Here is a 12,445-nt window from a genome sequence, read left to right as displayed (position 1 = left end):
CTTTTGACACGTAATATTTAAATAGTGGAGGAGATATTATGTTGCCGTGTGCTCGAACTCTGCAAGAAGTTAATAATTTTTTTTGACTAAAACACAACTGGAACCCTAAGTAAGGCATGTGTAAAATTTGAATGAAATTGGTTGCGTAGTTCTCGAGTTTTAGGGATTCACACAGACAGACAGACAGACAGACAGACACACAGACACACAGACACACATTCTCATTTTTATATATATAGATATATATATATATATATATATATATATATATGTATATATAAACTTCAATACGTTTTTGACTATGAAACAAATAAATTATCAACTTCTTTTATTGTTTATTTCATTGGTAGTGAAAGTACATCACTATTCAACATTTTATTAAAATTATCACAATAATATATACACACACATACACACACATACACACACACACATACATATATACATATATATATATATGTATGTATGTATGTATATATACATACATGCATATATATAGAGAGAGGGAGGGGAGGGGGAGAGAGATAGGGGAGGGAGAGAGGGAGGGGGGAGAGAGGGAGCGAGAGGGGGAGGGGGAGGGGAGAGAGGGGGATAGGGGGGGAGATAGGGGAGAGAGGGGGGAGAGAGGGGGGAGAGAGGGGGGAGAGAGGGGGGAGAGAGGGGGAGAGGGGGAGAGAGGGGGAGAGAGGGGGAGAGCGGGGAGAGAGGGGGAGGGGGAGGGGGGAGAGAGGGGGAGGGGAGGGGGGAGAGCTGACTAGATAGATAAATATTCAAGCTATATGTAAAAGATAATCAAAGGAGTTAATGCCGTTTTTCTCTTTTTTTTTTCATATATGTCCCTTGAGTTTAAATACACATAACATATTCTAAGTTCAATGATAACTCTCTGAAGAATGATAGAGAAATTAACTTAGATATATTATTCATATAATGAATTCATTAACTCACTTCTTTGGCATATCATTTAAATGATATACTGATAAAATTGCATCCTAGTTTTGTAATAGCTGGGTTAGAAATTAAATAATTCCAAAATGTTATCTGCATATCTGCATGTTCAACACTAGACAAATATATCATATATTTCTTATATATATTTATGTTTTATATAGTTATTATACGGAGCATTAAAATGCTGTTCTGTAATAAAATATGCTGGGGAATATAACTTAAAAGAATGTTTCAAATATGTAATAGAAAAATATCTTTAATTTATATTTGAAAACATCAATCTATGCTAAATTTCTTGCTTTTTTGTTGTTGTTTTTTTCGGAAGTGATATTACGTGCATTGGTTTTATTGCACTTTATTTTTCTTTCCAGTTGGTTAACTATTTAACCATTTAACTAATTGACTGTTTGATTAATCAATTGATCTGTTTTCTTTTAACAACTCTGGAAAGAATTCCAAATATGCTTTTGCATTATTTTAACCATCTGCAGTTTATTGGCTATCCTAACTATTTGAACATTTAAGAACAACGCGAGCAATCGACAGCTCGAAATAACCCACACACCTCCTTAAAATGATACCGGAAAGGTTATATTGGATAATATGGTACAATGTAGCTCTCTAGATATTAGTTGGTTGTGCTGGTTGTCCTCAATCAAGGATCACTTACACTCTCTTATATAACTATATAACTGTATATTTTGACAGAATGGTTGATAGACACGGACAAAATAGATTCTGAATTCATACCTAAACTAACTTTACTTTTCATTTTTTCGATGTCGTTGAAATGACACTCTTATGTACAGGATCAACATAAACCATAGAAATATACCCCAGTACACATAAACATTCTGGTTCTGTCGTTTATGTTAAGTAATTCTTTAAAAATAATAACAATATACCTATCTTAATTTTTGAGTTGCCTCTCCGAGATGGTTCCGGCCAATTATGAAATAAATACTTGAAATCTTCAGTTTCCTCATTTTCAATGACTCGAATTACTTGACATAAATCTGCATTCTTCTTTTTAGAAAAACCCTGAAAATGAACATTTTACATGTCAGTCACAAAGATAATCATTTCCAATTTTTTATCTAAAATTTTAAACAACTGGAATTTATAATTCGAGTGAGAGTAATACTACGACACTTAATATTTTTCACAGGAAAACAAGCAAACCAGTTTTCAAATTACTTGTAGAGGTTACAATGATTGTTTTCTTAGAAACGATGCAAAATTGATTGTCCATCGAAACGGAGAGCTCCACTGACTCAACAGTATGAAAACAATCGTTATGCGATGTCTAATCCATCTGTACATGTTTTCTTAATGCAAACACTTGATACAAATCGTGTTAGTATTTGAAATAGATATTTTTATAACGGCTGTTCGCACATGGCACAAAAGCGATAGGCTTATTCGGTCGTCTGATCTAACATAACACGCTTGGGTGACATTAGCAGAGTCCACTATGTTACAATCGTTCAGATTAAATCTTAAGTCTTCATTCGAAGGATAATTCTCCATTCCTGAATTAAGTCTCGGAAACACTGCAAAAATTTCTCAATTGATTAAGCAATTAAAACAAAAAAATTCTCGGAAGCTTGGATTGGAACCATCAAGGTGGATAGAATACAAGCTTTCAAAAGCCTAGCGTTTAACATTCTTTCAACAGTGCAGCGAATCTTGATTGCGTCGTTGGTCATGAATTCAGACACGAGCGATCAACGATGCTCTTTCTCACGAATGTCATAAGTGACCTAATCAAAGATGGGATACGAAGCGTGAACTCTTCGATCGACGCAGTATCATCTCAGCACTCAATCTCAGAAATACTTATTGGTCAGAAATATACAGATGAGGCATACATGTGGTCTATCTACTTGCTAGAAATAACAACCAATCTTCTTCCTGTCCATCCTACACCTTTAAAAAGGTGAAAGGCATGTTTTAATAAAGTAGTCTTATATGCCACTAAAAGCACAGGAGTGTCACGGAAACAATGATTGTGATTATTGGTTTAAAACAACAGAAGAGAACATGTTAAATATTTCGTTTTCTAATATTTTTATTGAGTGGAAATATGAAAAGGAGTTTTACTCACAACAGCGTTATTCATTGCTTCTCGACGTGCCGTTTTCGGTACTAAGCGTCCAATCCAAATCCATACGTGATCTTCACTTACGATTATATACATATCCTGTATAAATTGAATAGCAAAAATATTGACGGCTTTACAGTTATTGTTTTCTTTTCGTGCAAATATAGATTTCACAGCTGAACGGCGTTTCAAACTGCTAAGTAATCCATCTTGAAATCAGAGTGATACAATTTTCAGTTGTGTACATACGTGTCTATATATGTGCATGTGTTTGTGTGTTTGCCTGTTTGTCAATATATGAGATTCGTTCATTTTATACTACTCCTTCAAAAATTACATATAAACAAAAGGAAACTGAAAAATCATTTATCATACATTGTATCAAGTGTGTGAAAAACATGAAGGTGTCAATATGTACTGACAGGCTCTGCATTCTTGCTGTAAATCAGCTGGAGATGTGCATTAAAATAAGTATTTCGAAATTCTTTTAGTATTAAAACCTTATACGCAACAGCACACATTAATTTATTCCTTTCTTGTAGATGAATATATTGTTATTCATGTAAACGAACAAACAAGGAGGGATAGGTTTAGAGTTACGTTATACTTTTCGCAGTGAACTTGGTTCTTATTTAATCAATAATACGAGGATGAAATTTAATATCAAGTTCAAGTGGTAGTTGAATTCATAAATGTGAGATCCGAAAACTAGCAGTAAATTATCTGTTAACTCAAATGTATTCATCCTTCTCACTTTTTAGTAAAGTGTTTGATTAATTATTTCAACCGAACAATCGATCGCAAATCTTGGCGTGAGAGCTGTTTATATTGAAGTGAATCATTTTCTATTTATTAAGGTTTTGTGCAGTTGAGTGACATAATTAATACTGGCAATATCCGATCTTTTAATCTAACAGGAGAAGGGAAAATGGAGAATCTGGAGTAAACTAGTAATAGTCTACATCGGAACTAAAAAACTACAGTTAATAGGATTCAGGAATCATGAGGCGTGATTTCTGGCGTTTTGTACTGAGTCCTTTGAAGGCAATGTATTGCGTTTATATACGTATGATGAAAGATAGGAGGGTTTCATTTAATCTTTTACCCAAAATATAAACATAAAATATCATATGTATGAGTTAGCAAAATACTAATGCAAGTGTTCGAATATAACATATTGTGTCTGGAATTCATTGATCTCAGACGGATTTTTCAGAGTGATCAGAAAAGGATGGTGTAAATAAAATAAGCATCCCTATCAAATTGTGAGCAACTCTTTGTGATTCTATCGACGAAATGTCAGCACAATCTTCAGAGGAGAGTTCTACAGAATTCTGAAGAATTCTGGAAAATGTTCTCATCCCTGTCATTTTACTAGATTAATACGAAACCTGGAGCTCAAGAATACGAAGCGTTCATCAATAAAACGGTAATCATGGTTGTTAAGTATAGTAAAATACTCAGCCATATGATACCTGATCATGACCAGGCGATGTGAGCCAGCAAGAATTAAATAGTTTTGAAACTTTAGAATTATATTGCTTAGGTCATTTTCTATGTTGAAACAGCGATTTCAGAGAATATCAGATTTAATTCAGTACTACAAAATAATGGCACACACCCTTTCTTATTACATAAATCAATATTTTTTTCAGAAACAAGATATATGGCAAACTACTTTTGTATACAACAACATTTATTCTCACAATATGACATATCTAACCACTAGCACAACAGTTTTGAGCAGCTTTTTTCTTTCATTATCTGTTAAAGTGTCCACCTTGTTATCTCAGAAATTATTGGAGGTACAAAGATCGAAGTATATATAAAAGTTAAGTCAGATAAAAAAATACAATCACTAATATGTATTCTTTTTTCTTTCCTAATTTTTTCTTTCGTATATTGGATAACCTATTTATATTCAACTCAAGTCATTCAATTGTGTTATATTCAATATGTCTTAGGCAGGCAGAGCAACATAATACGAGAAAAACGAAGTCAATTACAAAAAAAATAGAAACCTAAATAAATAGCAACATAATTTAATTCAAAATACATTTATATACTGACTGTATAAGTGCGCAAAAATTTCATTTTGCTTCTATTAGCGAACATTTTTTTCATTCATGTTAAGTCAAATATTTTTTTCTCATTATGTATTGGGATGAGCAGGGATAAATATTTCACGTGTTTCACATTATAACTGTTAATGAATTTTTGCATTCTTTATTTTTTTCATTTATTACCTTTGATTGCAAATCTGAATAAGACAGAGGGCCATTCTTTAGTTCTGTTACTTTTAAAACACCATCTTCATCACAGCATCTACGGTAAATAAAGTAAAATATTTTAAAATTAAAACACCTATTTATTTATGTAAAGAATATAAACATCCTAGGATAAATGGTAAACCATGGCACACAGAGAAAGGTATATAGTTCTTGTTATGTTATGCATCAGAAGAATCAAAAACAAAAAACTAAATCGAGCAGTAAAAAAGAAGAAATGTGGATAAAGAACAACTAGACGTTTCTTTCATTTCATCATTTTCTAGCCTCTTCAGATTTGAAGATCTTATTTATGGTTGGTGAATCCGTCAAATTAAATTACACCTCCAGCTCTGGTAGATTGCCTAAGACTACTTTTTAAATATCCTCTCTCTCGGACAGGTAATTTTGCAATGGATCAAAGAATGCTCTAGGGTTTCTGAATAGTTTTAACAAGAGCAGGTAAGCGATACCATACATATTTGTGATAGAATATAACTCAATGGAATATAAGACACTGAAAGCCAAGAAAATCTCTGTTTGGCTCTATATTTATTTCTCCAAGCTCTTTCTCTCGCTCTCTTTCTCTCTCTCTCCATCTCTCTCTCTCTCTCTCTCTCTCTCTCTCTATCCCTCTCTCTATCCCCCTCTCTATCCCTTCTTTCTTTCTCTCTTTCCTTTCCTCTAAAAGTATTGAGTGAAATATATCTAAAATACCTGTCCTTTAGTGATATTACTTCAAGATTTCATGCTCAGTCTATATCAATCATCCATCAGAACGAAAGCGCAGTCAGTTTCTAAACTATCCATAACATGCATTCCAAGTTCCTTTATATAGAGCTACAAACATACCACAAGAAATTATGCGGAGACACTAAACCACTTCAAAGTACGCTATAACCAACACCTCAACGATAATTAGGTCCAAACTCATCCACACCCCGTTTCAGCTGGAAGCTTGAACAAAGCACTACATACATACATACATACATACATACATACATACATACATACATAGGCGTGGCTGTGTGGTAAGAAGCCTCCTTCCAAACAATATGGTTCCGGGTTCAGTTCCACTGCGTGGCACCTTGGACAAGTATTTTCTACTATAACCTCGAGTTGACCAAAGTCCTGTGAGTGGATATGAAAGATATATGTATGTATGTATGTATGTATGTATGTATGTATGTATTTACATTCTGTGTTTGTCCCCGCACTGTCGCTCGACAACCGATGTTGGTGTGTCTATGACCCGTAACTTAACGGTTCGGCTAAAGAGACCGATAGAATAAGTGCTGGGGTCGATTTCTTTGATTAAAGGCGGTGCTCCAGCAAGGCCGCAGTCAGATGACTGAAACAAGTAAAAGAATATATATATATATATATATATATATATATATATATATATATATATATATATATATATATATATATATACATATATATATATATATATATACATATATATCAAAAAATAAGCAACACGGATTTCAAAGGTGATTGCAGTACGCACGTTTCATGCTACTCCAATTTATTTAAGTAATGCGAGCATTACATTAAATGCAATATGAAGAGCAATCTTCAGCTGCATGAAAATGCAGAAAATTACTGTAGAAAAGACATATTATAAATGTGGCAACATTTCAAATCCAAGTGGGAGAGAGAATACATAAAAATCCAAATGTGAGGAAGAATACATAAGTCCATCTTGACATAGCCGAGTCTATCAGGCTAGTAATTGATTCTAGACAAAAGTGTTAACTGTCTCAGATTTTATTGTTTCTTATCTAGTGGTGATAGCATAAGGGACAATTACTTCTAAAGGGAGGGAAGGTGTAAGCAGTATGCATGGACAAGGCTATAAAATGTATTAGAATCTAAGGTTTCACTGGTCATAGTAGTATCAGGTCATTTTACTACTATCAAAATGTTGAGGAATTACAACCCTTGGTATATGGGTCAAATAGGTTTTTTTCTTTTGGTCCGAATAGAGTAACAGTATAGTGGTACAGACAACAACAATACTCTAACCAATATTTTCACAATAAGAGGTATGTTAATAAAATAAATAAAATTAGATGTAATTATTTTCCACAAAAATCATGAAATAATGTCAGTATTGAATTCAGGGGCTCTGGATAGGGTGTAAAATTTAAGGATATTAAGTATATTGGGTTCATGAAAACTATTTTGAATTATCTTAAAGAAATTTTAGCTGAAGATAAGATAATGATACTATTTAGGAGACACATAGGTAAGCTTTATTTATATAATGTGAATAAAAAATAAAAATTATTATCGGATTTATATTAGTTTATAATAATGTGTTTACTAAGGTTTAAGGGACTGAAAAAAGAAAGGATGTTAGGAAATAACAAGGATAATCAATACAGGAATCTGATGATTGATTTAAGTAAATTAGATGTTAGGGTGAGAGATCAGGAATATATGTTATAAAGGTTCAATTACCAATATAAATATGTGCTAATTGATAGTCCTAGATGACCATAATAGAAGTAAAGTACTATAATTTGATAACTTTAGTTACTTAATAAAGGCCTATTTTTTAAAAAATTTAAAAGTGCGAGTAGAGCAGTGTACACATGATACCCTAAGGTCTAATCTATTATTGATTAGATTTGGATTGTTTGTAAGTTTAAAAATTTCATATATTTCCAGAGAACACAATTCACATCTATATCTATTATTTCTATAAGGTTGAGCTTTTCTTATAATTTCCCATTTAAGGCTAAAATTAATACTATTATCTTTTAACTCCCAAATTTTACTTGCCAATGTCGTACTATTTGCCTTATGTCTAAGTCTAAACGAAGACTTATGGTTATATATTCTGTTTCAGGTTAATACTACATCCTATATAAATATAATTCTCTGTTATAGTACTAATGATGCATCTGTACACTACGTTACGGGTGCAACAAAATCCAAATAAAGGACAATGGGACTTTTTTCTACAGTTGCACATGATGGGGTTACCGACCCCACCTATATTATTTCTAATATCTCTATTATTATTATTACTACAATTATTTACACTAATATCATTTATCAATTCTTCAATTCTATTATTAGGTATATATTGATTATTACCATCATTATTTAATTCATATCTTGATGTGCTATCAGTTGGACTTATTCTTTCCACGTTAGGCATATTGATATTATATGAACTAGGTCCTTGATCACTATTATTTCTATTGGAGTTGGGCCTATCATCAACTTCAGTTAAAACTGTAACGCCATTACTGATGCATTCTATTTGATGGTTGAAATTATGGTTGGTAGGACTAAGTATATTGTTACTATCTTCATAATTTCTTTCGCCATTGTTATTTTCACTTCTATTAGTATAATTATTAGTAGCATCATTATTGGTATTAGCTAGATTATTATGTGTATTCATATGACCACTATTTGTAATTTCATTTATTCTAGCTGATTTGATGTTCTTTTTGTTTAACCTAGCTATGATTGTACCTACATTAGGAAGGGTAGAGTAAGAAATTCTGATAGTATGACAGGAAGTACCATATTCAACCTTGAATCTATATCTAAACCGTCTACGAAACTTACCTCTCGAACCTGAGTGTGTTTTTTCTGGTACTTAATTTTGTTCAACAGGATGGAAAAGGTTAATGTAGAATTTTCGTTGAAAGACATCCCCTTACATAGTAAGGATACTTATATGTGGCTGTTAATCCACAGAACTAATGATTTTATTAGAAGGATGAGGTGGATTGCCTACCACCATGATAGCAAAATGAAATACCCATCAACTGAAACACAAGATAGGACCTATTTTAAGAAGATTTTTAAGAGTAGAAAAAATCCACCTCCTAACCCACTACTAGAAAACTTTGAAAAAGATTTTTTTGATCTTATAGCTAATGTGAAATATAAGGAAGGTCCACTTAGAAAAAATTTTCATCTAAGAAAGCTTAAGGAATTCATCAAGTCAATACAGAACAAACCGGGCATTCTAGTCCCTGCTGACAAAACTGGAAATTTGTACAGACTGGATTATACTACTTATAAAAAAACTGATCATGAAGGAACTTAACTCCAAATACAAAATAACCCCTAAAAGAAATCTATCTGAGATCAACTTAAAAATCAAGAAAATTATGCAAGACTATGACCTAATAGATAGGACTGAACTACTGGTTCCAACTGAACCTAGGATTAATTTAAAAGATCATAAAAAGAACTTCCAAGATAACCCATCAGTGAGACTCATTTGCCCATCTAAGTCTGACATTGGCAGACTCAGTAAGCTTATACTTGACAGGATTCTACCTCAAATAGTTCCTAATTTGTCCTTAAAGTTATGGATCAATACCGAAGAAGCACTAAACTGGTTTAAATCTATTGACAACACTAAAAACTTTTTGTTTATTCAGTTTGATATAAATAATTATTACTCTAGCATATCCCCTATTCTCCTAAATAAAGCCCTCATTTTTGCTATGAATCGCTCCCTCATTACTAGGGATAAAATAAACATTATTTTATTAGCTTGAAAAACCATTATAGAATTTGATAACAAGCTCTGGACGAGAGCCGATACCCCAGAACATTTTGATATACTAATGGGATCGAGCGATTCGGCTGAGGTTACAAACCTAGTGGGGACTTACCTCTTATACTGCTTAAACAAAGAAATCCCTGAACTAAAAGGTGGTCTATATAGAGATGATGCTTTATTCCTCATCCCTAGTAATAGCAAATCATTCATTGAGAGAATAAGAAAGAAAATTAGGAAACTTTTTTAAAGTTTTAACTTAAACATTACTTATGAATATGGTAATAAAATTGTAAATTTTTTAGATACCACTCTCAACATAGAAACTAGATTATACCACCCATATAGAAAAGAAAATGAAATTACTAGATATGTAAGTAGATTATCCAATCATCCACCTAATGTATTAAATTCTTTAGTTAAAAGTATTTCTGAAAGAATTACTAAATTATCTTCGAACATTGATATATTTAATTCTAACTCTAGCTACTATAATATGGCCTTGTCTAAAGCTGGATATGCCCAAAAAATTGCTTTCCTTAACCCTGGTAGAACATCTCTTCTTGATACAGATAATAATAATAATGATAATAGTACACATGGTAACAATAACAACAATAATAATGATAATAATAATAATAATAATCATAGGTGTTTTAACAGACCTAATAACTTAAGTAGTAATAGCAATGGACCAAATAAAAAGCATAAGTACCATATTCAACCTTGAATCTATATCTAAACCGTATATATATATATATATATATATATATATATATATATATATATATATATATATATATATATATATATATATATATATATATATGGTATAACAATATATCAATATATAAACGCATATAAATCATAAATGTACTTGCAAGAGATCTTATGATGTAGTATATCCATATTAGAGATTAATGAGGATATTACATGGTGAATGTAAGGCGGTAATCCAAATAGATGAAATGGTGGTATAAGATGATATTAAGAAGAATCTTTATCGGGTACAAAGTTTGACAACCGTTTCGAGAATATTCAGGTTGAGATGGGCGAGTTATTTCCACCCATAACAAGCATCTACATTTCTCTCGGATGATATCCATTGTCAAAATGGGGGAAGCTAGGAGTTATTAGCCAAAACTGTGAAGCTATAACAAATTGGCTAGGCCTTGGCAAACCTTTATAAGCAGAGATATTTGTACCCACGCCCAGTTTTTGTGACAGTTTTTTTTTTTTCTGTGAGACAAAGTTGTTCACTTGGATTCTGGAAGCTATGATTGCCTGTTTGGTTTATGCACATTGTGCTTCATGTTAGGCATTTAGGGATTTTTTATGTTCCAGGTATTCGCCAGAACTTTTGTCAGACAGATTTAAAATAATTTCCGTGTCACATCTGGGTTCGAAATCCAAGGTTCGAAAACCGAATTTGTACTAAAATGGAAATCCAGATTTTATGAAATCCAAATTTTTGGAATCCATCTTTTTGAAAAACTAAATTTGTGAGGACAGGTTTTGTGTGAGGCCAATTTTGGTGAAACTAAAAATTGTGAACCCAGAGTTACGGATCAAGTTTGTGAAATCAAGTTGGTGAAGCTGGGATTCTGAGTCCAGATTTCTGAACTGTATATATATGTTACCTTTGTAAATATTTTAATTGCACGTCAGGCGTGGCATTGATTTTTTTTTGTTTGTGTATATATTTGTGTTTGTATGTAGGTTGTTTTTTCTATTGTTAATAATATTTTACAAAAACTTTCATGGTGTGTTGTTTTGGGTTCACCATATCCTCGTTGATTCTGTAAATTCGGGTTATGGCCACGAGGTCGTAACAGAATGTATATATATATATATATTTATATTTATATATATATATATATATATATATATATATATATATATATATATATATTTATATATATATATATATATATATATATATATATATATATATATATATATATATATATATATATATATATATATATATATATATACAACGGGCTTCTTCCACTTTTCTTCTACCTGGTCTACTCACAAGGCTAGAGTAGAAGATACTTGCAAAAGATGCCAAGTAGTGGAACTGAACCCGGAACCATGTGGTTAGAAAGCAAGCTTCTTACCACGCCTGCCCCTAGCCCGTCAGTTTTTCTCCCTTTTCGGCGATTCTGTTCTTCCTAGTGCACGTGATGTCTATGATTAGCTACAATTTTTTTCTACGTTCTTTTTTTTTATATCAGAACAATACTGGATTTCCGATATTTGATTCCATAATGACAGGTTATCACAAAGTCTCAAAGGATCTTTGCTCTGACACTTTCTACCATACTCTTTGATTCATGTTTATACTATTTTCTTGTCTTTTCCAATCCAAGCATGTTACATAGTTCTCTGTAAACCACTCTGATGACATCATCTTCATCATCATCATCATCATTATTATATGTTTGACTATTGCTTTGTTTTTGTACAAATCGACCACAAGTCTCACCCAGAGACCTCAAGAGACAACAAGTCAGAAGCTTATGTTGGTGTTATGCCTAGGGTGTCATATATTTGGTTTTGCACATAGTATAGTTC

At 32.2% G+C, this 12,445-nt stretch overlaps 1 protein-coding gene across 1 annotated transcript in view; it reads right to left on the bottom strand.

The window, feature by feature from the left end:
- The window catches only part of LOC106875763 (villin-1), a 168,682-nt gene that overhangs the window by 74,920 nt on the left and 81,317 nt on the right, over positions 1–12,445 (bottom strand). The window contains exons 11-13 of the mRNA XM_089338668.1: positions 5,302–5,380; positions 3,059–3,154; positions 1,857–1,992 (exon numbers count right to left, since the gene is read on the bottom strand). Coding sequence (XP_089194794.1) covers positions 1,857–1,992; positions 3,059–3,154; positions 5,302–5,380 — 311 coding nt within the window. The remainder of the gene's footprint in view (positions 1–1,856; positions 1,993–3,058; positions 3,155–5,301; positions 5,381–12,445) is intronic.

Source organism: Octopus bimaculoides, chromosome 2 (assembly GCF_046866305.1).
Source record: "Octopus bimaculoides isolate indiv1 chromosome 2, ASM4686630v1, whole genome shotgun sequence".
NCBI lineage: Eukaryota > Metazoa > Mollusca > Cephalopoda > Octopoda > Octopodidae > Octopus > Octopus bimaculoides.
The sequence above is the reverse complement of the archived record's forward strand: the minus strand, read 5'-3'. Positions and strand labels throughout refer to the sequence as shown.